This window comes from Dreissena polymorpha, chromosome 3 (assembly GCF_020536995.1).
Source record: "Dreissena polymorpha isolate Duluth1 chromosome 3, UMN_Dpol_1.0, whole genome shotgun sequence".
NCBI lineage: Eukaryota > Metazoa > Mollusca > Bivalvia > Myida > Dreissenidae > Dreissena > Dreissena polymorpha.
The window spans coordinates 85,598,002-85,623,249 of record NC_068357.1 but is presented as its reverse complement, the minus strand read 5'-3'; the positions used below and the strand labels follow the sequence as shown (position 1 = coordinate 85,623,249).

General features: G+C 36.5%; 1 protein-coding gene across 1 annotated transcript in view; it reads right to left on the bottom strand.

The window, feature by feature from the left end:
* Positions 1 to 12,813, bottom strand: part of LOC127872376 (targeting protein for Xklp2 homolog) — a 46,356-nt gene extending 33,543 nt beyond the window's left edge. The window contains exons 1-6 of the mRNA XM_052415708.1: positions 12,618 to 12,813; positions 11,589 to 11,729; positions 4,920 to 4,991; positions 3,329 to 3,391; positions 2,037 to 2,102; positions 805 to 901 (exon numbers count right to left, since the gene is read on the bottom strand). Of these exons, the coding sequence (XP_052271668.1) occupies positions 805 to 901; positions 2,037 to 2,102; positions 3,329 to 3,391; positions 4,920 to 4,991; positions 11,589 to 11,729; positions 12,618 to 12,708 (530 nt within the window). The 5' untranslated portion in view covers positions 12,709 to 12,813. The remainder of the gene's footprint in view (positions 1 to 804; positions 902 to 2,036; positions 2,103 to 3,328; positions 3,392 to 4,919; positions 4,992 to 11,588; positions 11,730 to 12,617) is intronic.
* Positions 12,814 to 25,248: the final 12,435 nt, after the last annotated feature.

Sequence of the window (25,248 nt, the reverse complement as noted above, 5' to 3'; positions counted from 1 at the left end):
CACGGGAACGGCAAAGCCGACGCCGGGGTGAGTAGGAAAGCTCCACTATATATATTTCATATATAATAGTCGAGCTAAGAGGGAGCAGTGTGCAGCTCCCTCCTATTTCCCACTAGATCGTTCCTTAACTACTTTTGAGTTTACTTCAACTCATGACATTTTACAAGTGTTAGTTAAGACTCAAGTTGCATTGGAGCTTATTTTCGTGTATTGCCAGGCTTGGTACCTTCGTAATATTTTAGCAGCAAACTGTTCTACATTTTCCAACAATACAAACAAAACAAATTTGAAAAAACAAAACAAACTGTAATCACCTGAATTCAGTCACTGTATTGTCTTCGAAAATATTATAATCGTGAAAACTTGTGAAAATCCTCGAATACCATTGGTTTTAAGAATTAAATATAAATGCAGGTATCTTGTCCCAAACTAGAACAGTCCTAATCGGTCTACTAACCATTCGAAGAAAATCTCATTTTGTTTATCTGAACTTGAATTCTTAATATCAAATTTTGATATGATTTATTGTATTTTAATGCGATCAAAACTGATATTTTACTTACATATACTATTATTCATACTCCTGAAACCGGTATAGAAATTTTCCCTTAATGGAAATGGGCTGATATTGTTGAAATTTACGTCATGCTTTTGTCTATGAACTAGAATAGAAAATGATTATTTTTTGTCGGTCTCTCGGACCATTTTTTTTTTAAATCACTTGGTTTTCATTGCTGATGGTTATATAGCATATCTAACAGAATGAAAAGGTGGGGACCTTAAGGTGACTGCCCTGGAACTTACACTGTGTTTGTTTTACTGTTGGCTGTTTTCTTTCTCCACTCTTCTAGATTTGTGCACAGGTTTGATGGCTTGGCCTTGGCCGAACCTGAGGCAGGTTCTAGAATGACAAACATAAGAAATTGAGTTACTGTGTAAAGACTTTCTTCAACACTAGATTCAATTGAGCCTCTTTAGAAAACAGGCTTTATGTTACAGATCAGCCCGTGCAGTCTGCACATGCTAATTAGGGATGACACTTTCTGTCTCAACTGGAATTTGGTTTATAAGACTTCTTTTAAGGGATGCAAGATTAACCAGTTAACCTACTGAAACGATTTAAAATTCAACACTATCTTATGCAAAGCTATAATGATGTTTCAATAAAATACACAGAATTTTGTAGATACAGAAAAGTGCTTAAAGCTAGTCGACAGTGTTTTGTCTTAAGATGGGGATGTCCAACAAACTGCAGTTGCTCTTTTCACGTTTTTAATATTATATAGCCATGGGAAATGAAGTTCTACTTTTTAAGGTAGCTAATCGAACGGCCTCGAAAAAATAAAAATGTCTGCGAGTGTTATGGTTATTATCATGTATTGTGTAGTAAATCTTTGTGAGAACTTTTCTACCATCATCAAATGCACAGAAAGAAATAGGTTTTCAATTTTATTTCATCTCCCCACTCATTCCATCCCGCGAAACCCTTAAGGTGTCGTAACTCTAGTAACCAGTTACTTTTTTGTCAAAGGTTAAACTGTAAAGTGATTATGCTTGTTCATGGAATAATTAGTACGATTTTACACTTTGCACGCGACATATTATTTTTACTGTTGTGAAACTTGTAGAGCTTGTTGGGAGATGACCTAAATGTTGAGATCTAAAAAAATAAAAATGTCATTTGGATTTTTGAGGTCCCCTTCGGGGAAAATATACTATTTTCCATTGGGAATGGGGCCCGTAATCGGCCCTGATTTTAAACAAAAAACACTGCAATTTTTTAATAACAAAAGGGATTTTCATAGAACTTGAATTTAAGCTTAATCTGCTAATTTTCCCCTCAATTGCAAACATACATTTCACAGATTTAATAGTTGCAATTAAAGAGGGCATTAGGTGGTCTACAATAGTTTAATGGTCAATCATCGATCAGTAGTCTATATTTAAGACGACAGATTGAAAAACTGACACAATGAACCCTGCCCTAAAAGATGAACACAACATAGCATGCAATGGACACAACATGTTTTTCTTACCTACAGCTGGTTGATCGACACATTTTCCAGACCTCAATACTCGCGGACTGGGCGTGCTCAACTCATCTGGAAAAGACAATCGCTTTGGTGGAAGAATGTATCAAAGTTCATTAACCCTTTGCATGCTGAGAAATGTGTCGTCTGCTAAAATGTTGTCTGCTGAATTTTATAATTAGCATTTTCTTCGATTTTTTTTCAAAGAATCAGAAAAGGAAACAGTTTGGATCCTGATGAGACACCACGTTCTGTGGCGTCTCATCTGGATCCAAACTGTTTGCAAAGGCCTTCAAAATTTGGTTCCAGCACTGAAAGAGTTAAAAGATCCTCCCTCTGTGAGAACTGGGCTTCGTGCACTCAGTAAAGTGTCGTTCAAGATTAGCCTATATGTATTGCCTACACTGGATTTTTATTTACAAGAGCCCTCTTTTACTGGAAGAATTCCATACAAGTGGAGAGTCTAATCCCTGATTAGTTGGTGCAGACTGCACAGGCTAATCTGGGATGAAACAACGCTTATGCATTAAGCCCAGTTTTCCCAAAATGAGGCTCAAAAGAAGACAGTGAGTATATGTGTCATGTTCTGATAAAACTGGGCTTAATGCATGTGGCGTAAAGTGTCGTCCCAGATTAGCCTGTGCAGTCCGCACAGGCTAATCAGGGACAACACTTTCCGCCTAAACTTGATTTTCGGTAAGGAGGGACTTCCTTGAAACTAAAAATACCATTACAGCGGAAAGTGTCGTCCCTGATTAGCCTGTGCGGACTGCACAGGCTAATCTGGGACGACACTTTACGCACATGAATTAAGCCCAGTTTTCTCAGAACAAGACACATATTGATACAGCTCTGGTTTTGGGGGGTTTATTGACATTTTGACAGAGAAATCATTTTTCGACATAATTCATTTTTCATACTTGTGACAATTGTGAATCTTTGGTAAATTGCATTTTTATATCCGTTTGTTCGATTGAGGATTTTTTGGGTGTACTAAAAATAATCCATATGATTTATTATGATTGTGGTGATGAGTAAATCTTCTCACACGTTTCCTATAAAGGTAGTATGCCAGTGCTAAGTGCACATACGAATAACAGTAAGTCATAACTGCCCAAACTGAATGAAGGGTAGGGAAGAATGGAAGTATGAAACCCAGTAATTCCATGCCCATCACACAAGTAAGTAAGATGGCCGGGCCGAGAATCTAATTGACAATCCTCTGACTCAACAGTCTTCTGCTATCAACCGAGCTATTGGGAGTACTATATTACTTTCTGAAACAATGCTCAACTTACCTTGCAATGGTGTTACAGCTGGTTTTGTTACAACCTCTATTGATTCTTGTGAAGCAGTTTCTGCTAAAATAAAGAAATAATAGGTTATAAATTATAATTATTATAACCTAAAAAACGTAATTAACCGTTAATGACTTTTTTTAAACATGTGTTATGACTGAAAACTAAGATCAAGAAGTGCTATCAAGTGTTTCGAGATTCTGAACAAGAATTTACGGCGACAACTTCCAGTTACAAATTATTAGAATTTGGAGAACCAGTCCAAGTCAAAAAGTTGGTAAATGTCAAGGTTAACCCTTTGCATGCAGGGAAATTTGTCGTCTGCTAAAATGTCGTCTGCTGAATTTGTAAAATAAGCATTTTCTTCATTTTTTTTCAAAGAATACTATCAGAATAGCAAACAGTTTGGATCCAGATGTGACGCCACGTTATGTGGCGTCTCATCTGGATCCAAACTGTTTGCAAAGGCCTTCGGTTCCCGCACTGAAAGGGTTAAAATGAGGTCAAGTAAAGTGTGTGCATTGATAACTTTCAAAGACATGATCCAGTGCTCCAGCTAGAATTTAAAAAGGGTAGGGGGCTTTTTTGTCAAAAGGGCACTTTCGACGCGCAGTATTTTGTCATAGGGCACTTTCTAGCAGGGGGCTTTTCCGAAATGCTTCCTGTTGCATGTTAATTTATATGTTATTAATAATTGCTATAATATATTATTCCCATTATTATTGAACTATTTAAATATAATGTGTACAATGAGAAATTAATTATTTACTTGTAATATAATAAGAGATTTATGAATTATATGAAAATAAAAATGTTTTTTTTTATTTTAAGGGCAGGGGGGGGCCCTAAGAAGGGCAGGGCGGAGGTTCGGGAGGGCAGGGCGGGGCGCCCTCAAATTTAGGCCTAGCTGGAGCACTGTGATCTCTGCAAGTACCAAAGCGATGTCGGAAGCACTTTTGCTGCAAGACTTAATGCATAATTTTAACCAAGAGTTTGAACCGTCGAAATAAGTAAAAGTCTGTTAGAAGGTATGTTCGAGGTCCCAAAGAGGTCAAGTGATGTTGGAGTGTTTAGAATATTCATAAATGACATCAATAAAAGTATCAAAACTATGTAGCAAGCTTTACTTAAATGGAAATAAGCACAAGCACGTTCTCAAAATGTGAGCACTTTTTAACGGATGCAAGCAAAATAATTTAGATTAAAAAATAAAATGTCTACTACACATTAAAATCAATAATTTTCACATTCTGGTTCCTATTCCAAAGAGAGATAATTAGACTGCTCTGTGGTCAAGTGCTCTTGTTGGATGTCATGTTTCCAGTAGGACATATTGATTAAAACTATTAAGATTCATGAATGAATTGTCTTGGCCATTGACAACATGTTTCATACCTGTGTAACAAATGGAAAACCACTGTGTGACGAGTAGAAAACCACCAGTGGGACACTGACTGTCCACCTGGCAATTTTCAATCAAATAAAAAAATAACAACTTGGTTTAAAACACTGTTGTTTCTGATTGCATTGACAGACTTTAAAAGCAAGAACAATATATGTTTACATGTACTATGCATGCTGATTACCATACCGGTAGGAGTCTTCAGGTTGCTGGTAGACTTGGCCCTGGTCACTCTCTGTGCTGGCGCCGTCCTTGGAGTCTCTGCCACAACACAAACCAATTCAATTAACTCAGCAATAGCTTTGATTAATGAAAACTCTGCTTTTCTGACTCATTTTAAATACTTTTAAAATTCCAGTACATATAAACTATAACTAGAAATGGCGCAGCAGAACCCGACGCGTATCCCCACGCCGCATGTTTGACCTAGGTGTGCCCCAGGGTTGATCATGGGGCCATGCATAGTTGAGATTGACCGTATTGTCATAAGAGATGTTCAGTATAAATTTGAAGTAATTCGGTGTAGAAATGAAGAAGTTAATGTAAAACAACCTAAAAAATAAGTGAAAATCTATACTAATCTCTCCTCCTCATCCTGCTCTCCTAACAAATCTAATACTGAATCAACTTCACTGACGTCCATTATGTACATGTCATCCTCATTGGAATGACCTATGAGATGGCTGAACATGCTCTCTTATAGCCAATCTTCTTGCTTCTGTTTTGGAAAAGTTATGTTTTGAGGTTAAATGGTTGACTAAATAGTAGCGTCTCAGAAATTTTCTATCGCAATCTTGTACACAACAATGAATATGTTGAATTTCATGTCTGTCTTTGACGTGCCTGTTCAAAGTCCATCTTGCTTTAAATTGTTTCTCACATTTTTCCCACTTGAACATTTTGACAGATTTTCAGTAATCACTAATGAGTCCAAAAGTGTAATTGAACAAATTGAAAGTTTCAGCCCTTTTAGGCCAGCATTTTTTAAATATTTGTTCTACGGGAAATTTTTCAAACAAATTGAGTCGGGCGGGGGGGGAGGGGGGGGGGATGAATAAAAACAAAAGCATGAAAAGTGAGCAGTCTACCAAAAAAATAAAACTGTCTAAACCGATTATTTTTTTATTTTTGAAAATGTAACCTACGTATACTGGCATTAATCTTTAAGTGTTTAATATATCTAGTTACACTGTTGTAGAAGCTTTTTATAATAATAGTTAACATATTTTTATATATATATTTATAGGTAAAAGCACCTTTCGCAGTTATTACACTATATTGCTTCAATAGAGACTATTAAACCAGGTTTTTTTTTGGCCCGATTTTATAGCCGAAATTCGGCTATGTTCCCAATCCCAAAAAGTATACTTTTTTCCCAAAATGTGGCAAAAAATTCCCAATTTAAAAAAAAAAAAAAATTTTTTTTTTTTTTTTTTAGAAAGAAGTGTCTTATGCGTATTTTATCTCAATTTAAATTCAATTACATCTAACAAAGTGTTTTATGATTTTGTTCTTTTAATTTTAATGATTATAAAGTGTTATATCAAATTCAGTATCTCCCTAATTAGTGGACTTTTCGTGTGGAAAAAAAAGGCTAATGAATTAATTTTCCCAATTTCATGAAAATTCCGATAAAATTCCCAATTCCAAAGCCACGGGCTATCTTCCCAAAAAGTGGAAAAAAAAAACCTGTTAAACACGCCAGGTGTGTATTGTATTATAGTGATCATTAAACTTGTGTTGAGTGTATATCATATGTATGTTTATAACAAATATAGGTTGAGTGTATATCATATGTATGTTTATAACAAATATAGCATGCATTTGACTTAAATAAAAAAGACTTTTTTACATTGTTTAATAGCTTTAAATAACAACCACATTTGTAACTTTCATCCATGAGTGGAATATGCACTCTAACAAATACTCTTTAATATACACCAGACTTGCATTATATCATGATAATTTGTATCAATCATGAGAAAAAAATGAGCCACGTAACAGGAAATTGGACCTTAGGGCGATTGCGACCATTTTGGCTCCAAAAGAGCAGTCTGATCAGGATCCAAAATGTTCAACATAATCAGGGGTTTTTTTTTAGAAAAAGGGGAAGACGCTGGATGCTGGGTAAAAACGAGCGCGAAAGAGACATATTTGGGGAAAAAATAAACACTGTTCATTTCAATGTCTATAACTCACCTACAGACTTCAAGTTTTTTTTTAGAAAAAGAGGCATGTCTCTGACCTTTTTGTTCTGAAACACATGAACAAGTATGATATTAAAGTCAAAGTCCTAAATAAAGTTGCAGGGGTAGATCTAATAATCGGAAATGTTTTCAACTTGGGCCGGGGAACGATATCAATATTGTGATTTCGGTTTCATGATGAATGGGTTGACGATCTAGATCTGCTACAGTATTGGAAGGGAAAGGTGCGGCAGCTGCCGATTGTCTACTTTCACTTTCACAATAATCCGACATTATTAATCGATTTTGATTACATGTACCTCCGAATCCTGCTGGGTTTCAACGGGTTTTGATGATTCATTTTTTTAAAAATGAGTCCGAACGTTTTATTTTGTTCGTGTATGAACGCCATTTGTGAGACTTTTTTCTGTTTTAACGTTTATATCTTGGCTTTCACATAACCCGGATGAAAATTCGACTGGTTTCCGGTAATTAATTAACGATACACCCTTCTCGCGCAAGACCGGAATCCAGTAAAATAGTCACATGATTAATACGATTAGTTGCCCGGTTTCCATGAGGTAATTTAAACAGTGATTTTTTTTGCTTTAATTTGTTACAGCCTGTGCCATTTGAATTGGGAAAATTAGCGCGATAAACCGTGAAATTGGGAAAAATAGCGCGATAAACCATGAAATTGGGAAAAATTAAGCATTATTAATAGGATTATAAGTAACAGAAGTGATATTGTTTTTAAGTGCATGTTCAGGGAGTTTTCTAGAAAAGGAGTCTGGTCAAATTGGTGTTTTTTTAATCAATAAAAGGACGGACGGACATACGACGGACAAAGACTGGTCACAAAAGCTCACCTGAGCAATCAGCTGAGCTAAAAAGTTATCAAACTTTAACCAAGGTTAAAGTTTTGGGACCAGAAACCATTTTACTATATTGAGTCACTGTGACCTTGACCTTTGACCTAGTGACCTGAAAATCAATAGGGGTCATCTGCCAGTCATTATCAATGTACCTATGAAGTTTCATGATCCTAGGCGTAAGCATTCTTGGGTTATCATCCGGAAACCATTTTACTGTTTCGAGTCACTGTGACCTTGACCTAGTGACCTGAAAATCAATCGGGGTCATCTGCCAGTTATTATCAATGTACCTATGAAGTTTCATGATCCTAGGCGTAAGCATTCTTGAGTAATTATCCTGAAACCGTTTTACTGTTTCGAGTCACTGTGACCTTGACCTTTGACCTAGTGAACTGAAAATCAATAGGGGTCACCTGCCAGTCATGATCAATGTACCTATGAAGTTTCATTATCCTAGGCCTAGGCGTTCTTGAGATATCATCCGGAAACCATCTGGTGGACGGACCTACCGACAGACCGACGGACCGACAGACCTAGTACATATGCAAAACAATATACCCCCTCGTCTTCAAAGGGGGGCATAAAAATGATGTAGATGTGATGTTTATGGCCATTTTTGATCTTTGAACTCAAAGTGTGACCTTGACGTTGGAGATATCGACGTAATTATTTCGCGCGACCGTCCAATAATGGTGAACAAAATGTGCCAAATGATTTTAAAATCTGACAATGAACGACAAAGTTATGGCCCGGACAAGCTTGTTCCGCCCGCCCGCCAGCCAGCCATCCAGCCCGCCCGCATTCCCCAATCTAATAACCAGTTTTTTCCTTCTGAAAACCTGGTTTAAAATGCCCCGCCCACTGGCGGCCATGTTTCTTCACCAATCCTGACCATTTTCAAACTCGTCCGAGATATCAATAAAACCAATGTTTTTACCAACTTTCATGATGATTGGGCAAAAATTGTGACTTCTAGAGTGTTTACAAGGTTTCTCTATAGCCAAATAGGGAAAACTGCCGCTATATACATATAGCAGTGATTTTTTTTGCTTTAATTTGTTACAGCCTGTGCCATTTGAATTGGGAAAATTAGCGCGATAAACCGTGAAATTGGGAAAAATAGCGCGATAAACCATGAAATTGGGAAAAATTAAGCATTATAAATAGGATTATAAGTAACAGAAGTGATATTGTTTTTAAGTGCATGTTCAGGGAGTTTTCTAGAAAAGGAGTCTGGTCAAATTGGTGTTTTTTTTAATCAATAAAAGTGGCAAGTTTGGGAATGGTTTATGGACAAAAATGACTAAATTCAAGTTATATATCTTGTAAGATGTTTTAAAAATAAAGTTGAGACCTAGATTTAAGAAATCATAATTAAGTTATATGAGACTTCTTTAAAAAAAAAAAAAAAAAAAAATTTTTTTTTTTTTTTTTTTTTTGGAAGTTGGGCTTTTTTGGGGAAAATTTTGGTCAGATTTTTGGGAAAAAACGTGTATTTTTGCGATTGGGAAGCAGCCGAAATTCGGCTGTAAATTTGAGCAAAAAAAATCACTGTTAAAAGCTATATATAGAATCACTGGGATTCCCAGATTTGAGTGTTCGTCGGGAGAGAGAGAAAGAGAGCGAGATCGTTGTACATGGTACAAATTGGATAAATGTTGACTTCCCAAAAGAAAAAAAACATTTCTTTGAGGGTAAAATATGATATTTTGGTGAAAAATTACATTTTTGGAGGGGAAATGGTATTTTTAGGGGAAAAATTCTGGTAGGGGAAGACGCCGAATATCGGCGTCACTTTCTTAGTAAAAAAAAACCCTGATAATTGTCATTCAGTCAGTACTTCTAAAGATGTTAAGCGAACACTTTGGATCCTGATCAGACTGCGCTTGAATTGATCTTGATCCAAACTATGTGTAGTGAAAGTTCTAGTACATAAAATGTGAATATTTCATTTAAGAAACCGAGAGTTATAGACTTATAAAAACATGTCCTGCATTTCATTTTATATTCAGAGAGAGTTATAGTGTCAGGGGTTTTTTTTAGAGAAAGGGGAAGACGCTGGACGCTGGGTGAAAGGGGAAAAAAAGAGTGCGAAAGAGAGATATTAGGGGAAAAAATAAAAACTGTTCATTTCAATGTCTATAACTCATCAAAAGAGACTTGTCTCTGTCCTTTTTGTTCTTAAACACATTTAACAGGTATTAAAGTCAAAGTCCTTAATAAAGTTGCAGGTGTAGATCTAATAATGGGAAATGTTTTCAACTATATTTTTGTACTGGGGCCGGGGGACGATGTCAATTTTGTGATTTCAATTTCATGATGAATGGGTTGACGATCTTGATTTGCTACAGTATTGGAAGGGAAAGGAGCGGCAGCTGCCGATTGTCTGCTTTCACTTTCACAATGTTCGATGTTGATTACCTCGGAATCCTGCTGGGTTATAACGGTTTTCGATGATTCTTTCTTAAAAAATGCCTCGATGCGTTCAGTATCTTCCGAGTTCGAATGTTTTATTTTGTTTGTGTAAGAACACTAATTGTGAGACATTTTTTTCTGTTTTCACGTTTATACCTCGGCTTGCACATAGCCCGGATGAAAATTCGACTGGTTTCCGGTAATTAATTGACGAAACCCCCTTCTCGCGCAAGACCGGTATCCAGTAAAATAGTCACATGATTATTACGATTAGTTGCCCAGTTTACATGACGTTATTTAAGAGCTATATTTAGAATAACTGGGATTCCCAGATGTTGTGTGTTCGTCTGGAGAGAGAGAGCGCGAATTCGTTGTACATGGTGCAAATTGGATAATTGTTGAATGCCCCAAGGAAAAATAAGCATTTCTTTGAGAGAAAATATTATATTTTGGTGAAAAATGATATTTTTGGTGGGGAAATTGTATTTTAAGGGGAAAAATTCTGGTAGGGGAAGACGCCGAATATCGGCGTCACTTTCTTAGTAAAAAAAAACCCTGAGTGTTTATTTATGTAAAGTGAACACAAGGGTCATGACTACAGTATTTGGTGTGTAACATCGTTAAGAGGTTCTCTGAAGTTTATTCAAATCATGCAGAAAATTTGCCCTCCCTATGGGGTTACTGTTTTGCTTATAAATATAAATAATATAATCATTCTCTGAAAGCGCAAGGCCCATTGGTTTGTTACGTTGCATGCCAACCATATAGTGGTTCTTTGCTAAGTTTCCTCAAAGCATGTCTCCGTGGTCAAAACTGTTTGCACTTCAGGGGTCAACTAATTTATATAGATTAATGTATTTGATAATCCCTAACAACACAGAAACCGCAAGGGTCAGGGGTTCAATATTTGATGTGTAACATGTTAGTGCTTTCTTCTTCTAGGTGTGATCAAATCATACATTAGGCGTAAAAAATAACCTGTCCTTGTTTCACATGATTAATATTTACTTATATAATAAAGAGCTTAAACAATCTTATTCTCTCAAAACGCATGGGTTAGGTGATAATTATTTTGTATGTGACATTGTATGGTGGTAATCTTCGTAGTTTTTGTATCATGTCCATTGGCTTCACATAAGCCCCAACAAAATATTGAGGTAAAAGACACAATATACCTAGAAACCTAGATTTATTTTATTGAACATTTCCTTAAGTGAAAGCCGTATAAAAAATTAAAAAGTACATTGCAAAAGTTATGGCAAATGTCAAAGTTGGAGCAAACAAACACACAAACCAACCAACCAACAGACAGGGCAAAATCACTATGTCCCCCACTATAGTGGTGGGGGACATAAAAAGCCCTCAAAGCAGTTTAATGGTACCTGTTTTTTGTTTTGGGGTTTTAGAAACTGCCCTCGTTTCCTTCTTTATTTCGGCATTAGGCGTGGTGAACATGTCACTGCCATCAGCCCCATCCACATCGTCTCCTAGATCTACTGGTACCCCACTCTCATGATCAAATTCTGCAACAATTAACAGAATTAAAATCATGTTGTACATGTACATGACATAAAAATTAAAGAATACACATAGTTTATCCCAATGCGTATGCAACCATTCATGAATATTATCGATTAAGGGGCAAAAACTAAAGAAATATTGTTTGAAAGTATGTCGAAGATTTATTCGGGTTAAAACGGACTGGAAATATTGCTTGGTTATTGACCGACTGTGAGTTAACAGCTGGACAGATTTTTTTTAAGTCAACTTTTTTTGAAAGGTTGTCCAATTGCCCATAGGAAGATCAAGGGATGCTTTGGACTAAAGCTATTTGTGACATTTTTGCGGCCCGTGAAGACAGGTCTATGATCATTTCTAGTACATGACCTTGTTATGATTCCAATATCAGAGGGTGGGGATTTTTTTCATGACTCTTTGTCAATTTTTTTCTCATTAAACATGATTTTTTATATTTATTTGAATATATTGGGCTTCTATAAAAATACTATCCAGGGTACGTTACTTCCACCTGTGGCTTTCGGTAGCCTTTAATAGTCCGAAATATACCGTTGTTTTGGTCATTTGAAAACATAGCTATTGATGACAGCTGAAAAGTGTCCGAGTTTACCCGGATTGACCCTACTAGAATCATCTGCAGTTCAAAAACTTAATGTAAGCTACGTTACCTCTGCAGTCTGAACACCGTTGATAAAACATTTAAAGCGATGTCAGCATGATATGAGCATTTTTCTATTTAGCTTTATCCTCACTTAATTATAGCCTCAGCAGTGTTCCTGTGACTTTCAATTTTGAGTCGTATATCTTGCTAATATATTTCTAAAACCAGAACAATGCATATTTTGTCATTTGCTTTGGTGGGTGGGGAAATATTTTAACACTTGAATAGTTACCGAAATATTGGTCGACATTCTCGTCTTCTACTGGTTTTGTAAAATCTATAAATTGTGGTGCGTTGAAATCCCATCCTTGACCTGATTCCATTTTACAGGTAGATTAAATCAGTAAACTCAGTAGGTTTTTCGACATATCAAATTCAACTTTTCACGAAAGTTTGATCTACCCGCACAAATACCTGCGTCCAATCAAATTAGGTTTAAATAAACAAATGAAATGTAACGGCATTTTTGATTGGGTGTACGAATTAATATGTTCGTTCTCATTCAAGTTCGCACTATTACGGATTCGAAATTCTCCATATCTTACATTTATTACATGCTTGTCTGTGATACATGCAACATAGATTTGAATTTGTTCCATAGCCACTCGTGAAAACAATTCGATCTTTTGACTAAAGCCAATAATTGAACGTCCTGACGTATTAATTAAAAACATTGCTTCATTGCGTAATGTCCTGAAAAATATGTCTTTAAATTGCAAAAGAATTGCAACTTACGCTAAAGTATATACATAGTTATTATTTTTGTTAACTGGACTTGTTCACAGTTTGGAAAAAATATGAAAGCGACAAAATTCATTGGTTCAAGAAAAATATGCCCATATTATAATAAAGCATGCGAAATACCAGAACTGAACAGATGTTTATTGAGACTTGCACATTGTTAGTTAAAGGACGTATACTGCAGTTTTAATGCAAATTTGGATCCAACTAGAATTTGATAATTTTTGGTATTTAGGTAGAACCATCTGTTGTGGATAGAAAAAAAATCATGGGTCACCGCTGTTGTTCATTTTTTATTCGCACTTGAACAACAAGCATATTTCAGCACAAGAACAATTCACCAATAAGGTAATAACATAAAAACTCGAGTAAATCAACGAGAAAAGTGTTGAAAACAACCTCTTTTATTAAAAAATATGTAATACTGATTTAATTTGACTTCAAATTAGTTTGTTTTAACACGAATCGATTGATTCACGATTTTTTAATCATTTTTTAACATAAACAAAAACAACAGAATTTCACATATGAAAATAAATAAAATGCATCAAAGTCATTTTTATTTTTACATGCCTTCCTGCAACTAGATTTTTTCCAAATTTACCTAAATTTTTAATGAGTTATAACTTAATAATACAAATATAAAGAGAAAACAATAGGTCATCGGGGTTGTTTGTTAACAAATGCAGTTAAACTTCGTGTTTTAAAATACAATTTAAAAACACAGTGAAAACCATGTACATGGCGCAGGTCAAAACACATACTAGTACATGTATTGCTGTATGCCAATGGAAAAGTAGATTTAAATGTAAATGAAAACACAAGTTATTTGGGACAAGATCAGTGAAAGTTGGTAAATACTGCATCCAACTTAAAACAAAGATGCATACAAAACATTTAAAGGGGCATATCGACGGTAAAAGTTGTAATACTTGGCATGACTTGGTCAATGTTTTTATGTATGCCAATGCAAATGTAGATTTTAATTAAGTGAAAACACAAATTATTCGAAGCAAGATCAAACAAATATAAGTTTATACTGAACCAAACAAAAAAGGTAATTGAGTACATTAAAAGGGGCATTTCACATCTTTTTTTTTAAATTCTTGACATGACTTTACCATTTTATTGTTGTATGCAAATGTAGATTCGAATATAATGAAAATACAAATTATAAATGATGTGTATCGAGATCATTACATTAGGTTAATTATGTATTCAATTAAAAACAATACGTATACATACACTTAAAGGGGCATATCCACGGTATTAATTGTGATTCTTGATATGACTTCACCAATTCACGGCATATCATTTGTATGAATTAATGTATATTAACACAGAACCATACTATTGGAATTGCTAGGAAAATATATATGAAAAGTAATTTTATCTTCACAGTTTGTGTACGATAATCTGTCAGGGTTCGTGGGGGCACGGAGTGGTAGACATCAGGATGCTGATTTTGTGTATGCCTGCTGAGATCCGATGGGTAACGCATGAGGCGTTCAGTGGAGACGCACAATGGACATAGCAATTCGCAGGACTGGTGCTCTTTGATGGTGTGGTGCACCTCAACACGGCGACAGGTAAATATCTCATAGCAGTAGCTGTATTTGTGGATGGTCTTGCCTGCAATATACAAGACATTCAAGGTTTTTCAAATATGGTTTTGCATGTAGTGTGATATGTAATACCAAAATTACATTTTTATATAATTATATGTAGAACGTAGACTACCAAATTTACATCCTAAAGTGTTTGTATTAAAAAAAAATGGATCCATCGCCATTTTAAATATGAATGCTGTTTACATGTTAATGTACAACTATCCCTGTTTTAAAAGCTTTCATTTCTTTATTGTATACAGCTATAGGGCACTCTTTTCTTATAATAAAAATCAACTTGTTCTTACACCCTAGATTTTGTATTAACATTGTTTTCTTTCTATTGTTGATTCAAGGAAATAAGCCACTGCAGGAATCAACAACACACAATGTTCAATGAAAATACATTCAAGTTCAGATCGACTCGTTACTAACAACTTTAAGGAGTTCCTCAATATATGGATATGCTGTATGCATCTATGATGAACATCAGTCATTTGTAAACATGGATTATGGATTAAAAAGAATAATGTGGTATAAAACTGTTACACAAGCCTGCTTGTGCAAAAACAATATTTTAATAATTTTGACTGTCATGTGAACATCTATTGTGTTGCTTCATGTGCCTTTCTTTGCTCAATTAAACAACTTGGTAAGTTTGTGCACTTGTATGCAGTTAGACGGTCAATGTGAATTGACTTGGTTGGTCCGCTGGCAGAAGACTTGATGAGATAAACGAGGTCATATATCCTTTTGACGATCATGTATGGGCCCTTCCTATTAGCTCCAAGTTTAGAATAGACTCCAGGTTTCCGAGATGTGTCGTGAACCCATACAGCGTCACGTGGTTTGAAAGCCCTACTCTTGGCTGTCAGGTCATAATGGCGTTTTCAATACTTTTGTTTCTGTTTCAGGTTGACCCGAGCAAGCGAGTGGATTTCTTCAAGCTGCTCACGAAGCTCTTTTACGTAGTCATCTGTGGACTCCAAGTCAGTGTTGCTCGAGTCTTGCGGTGGAAGACCGATGAATGCTTGGGCAGGTTAAACGACAACCCTTCCATAAACCATTTTGTTTGGAGTTTGGCCAGTTGTTTTATGGACACACTATCTGTAAGCCATCATAACTTGAGGCAAATCTCAACCCATAGTTTTTGATTTGTTTGACAATACATGCTAAGCATGGTACCTAGTTTGCGGTTGAATCTTACCACTGAATCATTTGACTGTGGATTCAAAGTAGTTGAAAAAGTGTGATGAGTTTAAACTAACTTGCAAATGTCTGCAAATAATTTGGAAACAAAGTGTGTGCCTATGCCTGTGTGAATTTAATTTGTAATGTGACACCAAATCTGGCGACATAATTATTCACAAACGTTTTTGCTAATGTTTCAGCAAGCTGATCCGGGATGGCTATGGCCTCTGTCCAATTAGTGAACAAATCACAGATCACTAGAACATACTTGTTACCTTTCTCGCTGCGAGGCAGAGGACCTAGAATGTCAAGAGTGACTCTTTCTCGAGGGGCGAGGACATACTGAGAACCAAGCGGAGCCTTCTTTGGCCTAGGTGGTTTTCTGGCGTCAAAGCTGTGATATTGGCTGCAATATTTTTCCACATCGGCAGTTATACCAGGTCAATAAAAGTCTGGCGGTGCTTATCAAGCATCTTGTCAGTAGCCAAATGTGCTGAGGAAGGAATGTCATGCATGTACCTCATCAACTCCTGACGCCTTATTGCAGGTACAATAACCTGGCGTGAAGATTTGTTCTTATCAAACCAATACAACTGAGGAAAAAGTTGAAAAAATCATCATGCAATCTCAAAATAAATCTTGCGAGCTTAACCCTATTCCAACCTGGCTCCTGAAAGAATGCAACACTGAACTGCTACCAATACTGAGAAAATTTTCAATCTTTCCATGCAAACAGCAAGTGTGCCAAGATCCTTTAAAACATCACGAATAAGACATTTATTGAAAAAGCCAACCTTAGATATAGAAACACTACAAAACTATCGCCCGGTTTCGAATCTGCCACATGTTTCAAAATTATTGGAGAAAGTTTTCAGAAAAAGAATTGATGAACATTTGACAGAAAACAATTTAAATGAAGAAAACCAGTCTGCATACAGGAAGTTTCACTCAACAGAAACAGCTTTGTTGAAAGTTCAAAACGATGTCCTACAATCATTAGATAAGAAAAATATCACTGTCTTTGTTATGCTGGATCTCTCTGCCGCTTTCGACACCATCGACCACAAAGCCCTTTTAAACCGCCTCGAACAACAGTTTGGCTTTGCTGAAAAACCACTACAGTGGGTAGCTTCCTACCTATCTGACCGCTTCCAAACGGTGAGCATTGACGGCAAGGTATTAGAACTAGTGCTGCTGACCTTCAGCGTACCCCAGGGATCTGTGTAAAGCCCAAAATTGTATACCATGTACACTAAGCCTGTGGGGGAAATTTGCAAAAAACATGGACTCGGGCATCACTTCTACGCCAATGACTCGCAACTCTTTCCTTCGAACCCACCGATGGAGCAGCCCAAAACGAAACACTAAATCGAGTTGAAAAGTACCTCCAATATATCATCTCGTGGATGAATACAAATATGCTCAAACTTAACACCGACAAAACCGAGGTCATAGTATTTTCAAGTCAAAACAAGGCCAAGTACGTAGACGGGTTAACTTTTAAAGTAGGCGACTCGACAATTAAACCATCACAATACGTTCGAAATCTCGGTGCTTGGTTTGATTCAAGAATCAACATGGAACACCATATTAATGCTATAAGCAGATCACGTTTCGTCAAATTAGGCAAATAGGTCATATCAAGCAATATCTTACACCAAATGCCACAAAATCCTTGGTCAATTCACTTGTTACATCTAGGCTAGACTATTGCAATGCACTGCTGTATGGAACACAAAAATCAGCTATCAAGAAACTACAAAATGTTGGAAGCACTGCGGCGCGTGTTATCACAAGAGCATCCCGCTATAGTCATATAACACCGATCCAAAAGGAATTACACTGGCTCCCGGTAGAAAAAAAAGAATACACTTCAAAATACTTACCAATGCGTTCAAGGCCTTAAATGGACAATCGCCTGTATATCTGAAAAACCTAATTGAAGGCTACGAACCAAGGTGAAACTTAAGATCAAAGAACGAAGCGACTTCATTAGTGATTCCAACGAAGATTCAATCCGTATCATACGGGGAGCGAAGTTTCATGTACGCTGCTCCCAAACTCTGGAACTCACTTCCATCAAACATTCGAGGTTCTTCAACACTGAATTCCTTCAAAAAGGCACTGAAAACTCACCTCTTCCTCCAATCTTATGTAACATAAGCAGTGATTTATTCAATTCATTATATAAAATTTCAATCAGCATGAACGGGAATTAACCCTTTTAAAGGAAGTATACTTATTCATTTGGGGGTTTGTGGACTTGTGGTAATGGTATCCTGACGTTACCATTGTCTCTGTTTTGTCTTGCTGATCTTTCTAATCTATGGTTACTGTGCATGTTTTTACGTAGTACTTAAAGTTTAAGTTCTATATTTTGTTGTTTCATTTATTGTCTTATAGCTATACACATTGAGTAGTTTGCATAGTGTCTTGCTGATCTTTCTAATCTACGGTTATTGTGCATGTTTTTACGTAGTTTTTATAGTATAAGTATAATAGAGTAGTTTAATTGTATAATTGAGTAGTTTTAATCGATTTCTTTTGAAACAGTGTTGCAAAATGTAATCGTATCTGCGATACGTCAAATGTTCTTATGTAAAGCGCCTTTGAACGTGCACTCTTGCATGAAAAGGGCGCTATATAAATCCGGTATAATAATAATAATAATAATAATAATAATAATAATAATAATAATAATAATAATAATAATAATAATAATAATAATAATAAAAGAACGCATTAGACATCCGTCAGTGATAGACAGCCGGTCCCACATTCGCCAAAGGCTTTTGACGCAATCACTCTGAGTTGATATTTGTTTGCCAAGAAGGGCGGATAGATGACCGTTCAAGTGACTGTATTATGAAGAGCAGTGAAGGATCTAACTTTTGTTGTGCCTTGATATCATCCAATGACCACAGTTGAACCGGGTAGGATGTCTGTTTGAAGACAGTCAATGGATCATTCTGACTTCTTGTAAACATTTGCACAGTGTCATGGGTAACCACTGGAGATGTATCTTCTGCACATGGAGTGTCGTCATCTATCGTGATCTCTTGTTGTTTGGCACACCTACTGCATGGAGCTCATGCCAATGCATTTGCATTCCTATGTTGGTCGATTTGCAACAGTGAAATCGTATGTTCCCAAGATCTTTAACCATTTAACGACCTGACCTGTTGGATGTTTTAGATTGCGCATCCAAGCAACAGCTGCATTGTCAGTCCTTAAAAGAACAGACTGCCTATAGAGGAAATGATGAAAGGCGTTGAAGGCGTCAAATACAGCGAGAAGTTCTTTTCTAGTCACACAGTACTGTTGCTCATGTACGTTGAGGCTTTTGCTGTGATAGGCAATCACAACCTCCTTGCCATTTTGCAGTTGTGACAGGACAGCACCCGTTGCAAATTTGCTTGCATCTGTGTCAAGTGTAAATGGGGCATTATGGACTGGATAACCAAGAATAGGTGATGTGGTCAGTGCGGTCTTGAGGTGCTGAAAAGCATTCTCACATTCGTCAGTCCACTGAAAAGCGGTACCTTTGTCAGATATTTTATGCAGGGGCTTTGCAATTTTTGCAAAAAACCAGAAACAAATCGACGGTAGTATTAGCATAATCCAAGAAAAGATTTGACCTCCTTGGTATTTATTGGAGTTGACCAATCTCTCACAGCTGATATCTTTGCTGGATCGGCGGAAACACCTTCTTTCGAAACCAAGTGCCCAAGAAATTTCACTTGCTTCTGAAAAAAGATACATTTTGAGGGTTCACATTTCAAGCCTGCATTTTTGAACCGTTGGAAGATGTTTTCCAGTCGCTCAAGACCCTGACGGACTGACTTGGATGGGACAATAATATCGTCCATATACAATAAGCATTCAATCCACTGCAAACCCCTCAGAACATTTTCAAAAGTAGGCGGAGCATTCACCAGATCAAACGACATTTATGTAAATTGATACAATCGCATGGTTGTTGTGACAGCAGTTTTCTCCTTATCTTTTCCATCCATAACCACCTGCCAATATCCTGAGTTAACATCTAATGAGAAGAAACGAGTACCAGAGAGGCAACAATGCAGTCGTCAACACGAGTTAGAGGATAGGCATCCTTAATGGTGACTTCATTGAGTTTGCGGTAGTCAACACAGAACCTACAACTGCCATCCTTCTTTGTGACCATTACAACAGGTGATGCCCATGGGCTAGAGGATGGTTCAATGATGCCTCTTTCAAGCATTTTTTCGATTTCTTGTTTCTCTATGGCCCTCTTGCCTAAAAGAAGACGCCGAGGTGGTTGTCTGATTGGGGCTGCATCACCTGTATAAACTGGTATGCTTGACCAGGTTTGTGTTTTTAAACAGTCTGACAGATGAATCACCATAGTTAAGTACTGTCAGGACTGGATCAGAAGAGGTGCTCACAACACCACCCATCAAGCTTATCTCTTTTGTAGCCATCAAATGAAAGGATGGTTCAACCAAATCAAGCTCGGATAAATGCTCTTTTTGCAGAAGGAACCATCATCGTACTGTTCGCAGGAATCTCAAATGTTGGCTGTAATTTAACTCTACAGATATGCAAAGCCTGACCACTAGTCCACAATGGTACTACATCAACACCCATCATGAGCCATGAACGTTTGTAGTTGATGCTATCAACATTAGCCCTCATAAAATCTTGAACTAATATCCCATCAGCCTCTATGTCACAGACCACAAATGAAACATCAAAACACTCGTTTCCTACACGAACTAATAGATCAACATTTCTAACAACTGTCATGGAATCACCGTTTAATGTCTTAAGCACGTTTGCTTTGGGACGGACGTAAAAAAGTTCCCAGGATCAAATTTCTTTAAGCTTTTCTCAGACAAGAGAGAAGTTGTAGCATCTATTAAAAATTAATTTCCACAGACCCAATATGAGTTATCTAATCCGTTGTCAAGTTTGTTGAATTGTGATCCCGATCTAGCAATGTGTACATCGTCGGAAGGAATATCATCTGTAGGCCTTTGAAATAAACTCGTCGACTCCTGGCCCGTCGACAGCAACTAGTTTTCCTGGTCGTTGGGAGTATATTCCTTGAATAATTTCGTGTGTAAGTGTGGGTGTCAATGGTGTCGGTGCACGGGACGTTGGAGTCTCGTCGGTCTTCATTGCGTGTACGATCTGCATGTAGCAGTCGCTCATTCATGTATTCTTGTGGTGGTTGGGCATTCTGTTGCCGACCGTGTTGATTAACATGCGGATATGGAACCCCGTAGTGCGAGCGGTTGTTGTTTTATGACATGTTTATGTGATTGTGCTGTTGTCTAGACTGCGGCTGTGGTCGCCCTGATAGGTGTCTAACATGTGGGGTGTGGCTTCTTGTGTGGTTTATGTTTTGTGAACATGATTTCCAGAAGTGATCAGTAGAATTTCACCCATAACACTTCTTTGGTACTGATTGTGGAGAGTTACGGGACACGAGGTTGTTAAGTCTACCCTAATATCCATATATGGAAAACATCTCTGCCGACACATACATATTATAAGAAAACGTTTTATGAGGATTGGGTAAAAATGTATCTTCAATAATTTTCAGAAAGTTTTCATTTACTTTGACATAGGGCCATGTTTTTCTACCCAGATTTGTAATATATGAATTTGTCATTAGACAAATCTTCTGAGAAAGTATCTTGAATATTGGAAATAAATATAAACTCTAGAGTGTTAACAATGTAAATGTTAAAATTTGGCAATGCACGACCGATGATTAACAACGGGCAAAATGAGATAACAAAAGCTCCTTGTAAACACGTTGTTCTCATGTGAGATAAAGGTTAAAAGGTAAAAAGATGCGGTTTATAGTCTGCTTCGATGACGGGATTTAAGTCGTCCGTTTTACTTATGGCGCAGTAGGCAGAACAATCCAGTGCCCTGAACGGGATTCGAACCAGGGACCTTCCGATCCCTAGACCAGCATCTTGCCACTAGACCACTGTCCCCACCGATAATAAGTACTCACTCCACTTCCCTCCATAACACAAGACCACTTTAAAATTAAAAACCTTTCAGAAGCGACTAAATAGCTGGAAATTGCAGAATTAATTCAAAATTCATGTAAGCTTTCACTGAGTGCTATGAACTTCTATAATTCAATCATTTTGATTATAGTCTAGGATCCTTTCTGTTTCAAGTCGATTGACTAAATCTGGTAATGGAATTTCTTTATTTTCTGCTTACAAACCCTATACACTTGACAATAACAGTTTTTTTCATCAGTATAAATACTAGGTGCGCACATTGACTTTTCTGAAAATAAACTTGTTGACCAGGCAAGGACTTTTATCGGATAAAAAACTTCTTATTCAATTGTATAGTCACAATGATGGTATTGTTCTAGCGTTGTGTATGCTTTCGACATCACTTAGTATAGATTGAGAACTTCTCACTATCAATAGACTAGCTGTCTATAATCTTCCTTGTTAAGAAGAACACTAAGGGTTCTCAAACAATGGTTGAAGGGTGCGACCATGACTTGGTATTACGCATTTCCTTCTGCAGTATGTAGATGGCGAATATGTAGTGGGTGACTATTAAATTATTACCATTTTAATGTGATCACAAAACAAGAGGCCCTGAAAGGCCCAACATCGCTCACCTGCGATACCAAGAAACTGATTCTGTGCAGCCCAAGATATAATCAGAACACATGTTTTGACACAGTTTCATGAACATGCAACTATAATTTTACTTTTAGAATGCTAACAAGGTTTTTCTTATAGCCATATAAGGATAAATGCCCTGCCCCCTGGTGTGCACGTTGTTCAACAGACCGGAATCATTTTCAAACTCATATCATTAAACAAAGGTTCTGATCAAGTTTCATAAAAAATGACACTAAATGACACGTTTTGAGTGTTCACAAGTTTTTACGAGAGCCATATTCAGGTGGGCACGCGTATACGGGAGCTTACCGCGTTTTAAGTGAGAAAGTTGTTGCAAAACTTCAAAGATGGCGTCGTTTAAGTGTTTTTCGTGAAGTAGTAGCGGATATTTTCACCCGGGTAAGCCAGTTTATATTTATATTTCTTTAAAAATGGAATAAGCCCTTTCGGCTCTAACGGTGTTTGTGCTCTCCTCGGTTTTTTGTTTCAAAACCGTAGACGTCGGAATAAAAAAGTTATTGAAGCAAAACCGTCGACAAATTTGTTGTTTAATTTCTTTACCTTCGAGATGTTGGATGTTCGAATATCCATTTTGTCTCATAATAACAGTATTTGTGCATGTGTACAGTAAATATAACATAAATCACGAATATTTTATTATCTCGACGCGTTGTAATGTCTATTTAATTCATTTAATAGCGCGAATTATAACGGGTTAACCCCCCATTTTTGGAACTAAACTTCCTTTTAAGCACATTTTGGGACCTGACTTCCAAATGATTAACAGCTCTTTCCTATGTTACAAGGTTTTATGCGAAATAACTTTCGTGAATGAATTCCGCATTGCGTGCGAATGTCTTGGAAAACATTTCACTTGAAGAAAATCAGAGTTTTCTTTTTCTATTAATTGTTTTATTATTAATTTGTATTATTATATGTTTTATCGCGTACTTAACGCTAACATTTAGTGTGTGTATATAGACATTCGACGGTATTATAAACACAGTGTAATTCTACCTGTTTATGTTAAACACATATGGACATACTTATGTTTTGAATATGCATCCAACGGAATACTATGCTTACGTATTCCAGATATCTAGACGCCAGTTATATAGTTGAGGGATGCCAAGATTAAAAAAAAGACAGGCGTAACGAAGGTGGTACCGCTCTTGAATGCGATAGGTAACAGGAAAACCCCCAATCAAACAAAAAAGATTACTCGTAGTCGAAGACTTGTCAACAATTCACATATACGGGCAATAAAATGTAATGAAAACAGGAAGAGGGGTAAAGTCCGGTTTGATACGAGTAATAAAGGTTGAATGTAAACCAAATACTGCCATTGTTGCGATGCGGAATACACGAAGTCAAATTTGGGAGAATACCTGACATCTGCTTAGAAGATGCATACGGTGGATGTTTTTTTATGGATACTTAAATATGAAGTGGTTTATTTATATACATGACATTTGACGCGTTTACCATAACGATACTGATACATGTATGTGACGTTGATGTGACACATTTGGACGAACCTTCTTTTAAAACCATTCTGAGTCGGTCACTATATTATAATCGCAAAAAGTGAATTTGTAGTGGGTAGAAAGATTTGTGCAAATGCAATACACGATATTATTTCAGTAGAAGTGATCATTATAATTTTTATACATGTATGTTTTTTCTCTTTTATACCTATGTGAATACATATTATTTATGACTGTTGTATTAGTATTGGTTCATTTAGAAAGATTATTTCGTTTGTTCCTAACATTGCCTTCTAATCTTAATTAATGTTAATATGTTAAAAGCATAACGAATTAAATCCGACCCAAATTTTTTGTATCATGTATGTAAGTGCTGAATACAATTGAAAATGTATGCAGAGACATCGTAGAAAGAAATGACGTAACACAGATAATGGTTTATTTTCATAACAAAGTGAGAAACTAGCATCATGACATATACGGAATAAAACGTGTTAGTAAGTAGCACTCATAGCAATTATATGTCAGACGTGTCTATGTAGACTTTATAAATAAAACAAAAACACTACAAACATCAGCTGTACATGTTTTGTTATGTTCGTGTTTTTTTTGCTGTTTTAGTCCGGTTCTGTTGAAGGATTCTTTCTTGCATATTCTACATTTAAACTCATGTGGTCCATGAATGGGGCATTGTATCTCAATCCTCCCCTGATGTAAAATTCCTCATTACATATACTGCAACGAAAGATGCACTTATTTTCGCCCTTTAACCTGCATCATCTGAAAAGACAGTAAAAGAATGGTTAAAAAAGTTCATAGCAGAATAAGGTCGACACGTCATAAAATACATGAAATTAATTATAATACTACTGAAAGATAAACGTTCTATTATCTCGTACATCAGCCACCACACAACCCATCTTCTTGAAAATAGGTGAATTGATTCAATTGGTCGGCAGGTTTTTCGAACAGCATTATTATTATTCTACAGTAAGTAACGTGATTAAGAAAACACTTATTTGCACCACGTAACATGCTATAAAACTATAATATTGAAGTACACATATACACTTTATTTAAGATGGGTAGGTATATCATGTCAAGCTCTTTTACATATGAAAGAGCTGTTTGTCATTTGGACTCAGGTCCCAAATGTGTTAAAAGGAAGTCAGTTCCAATAA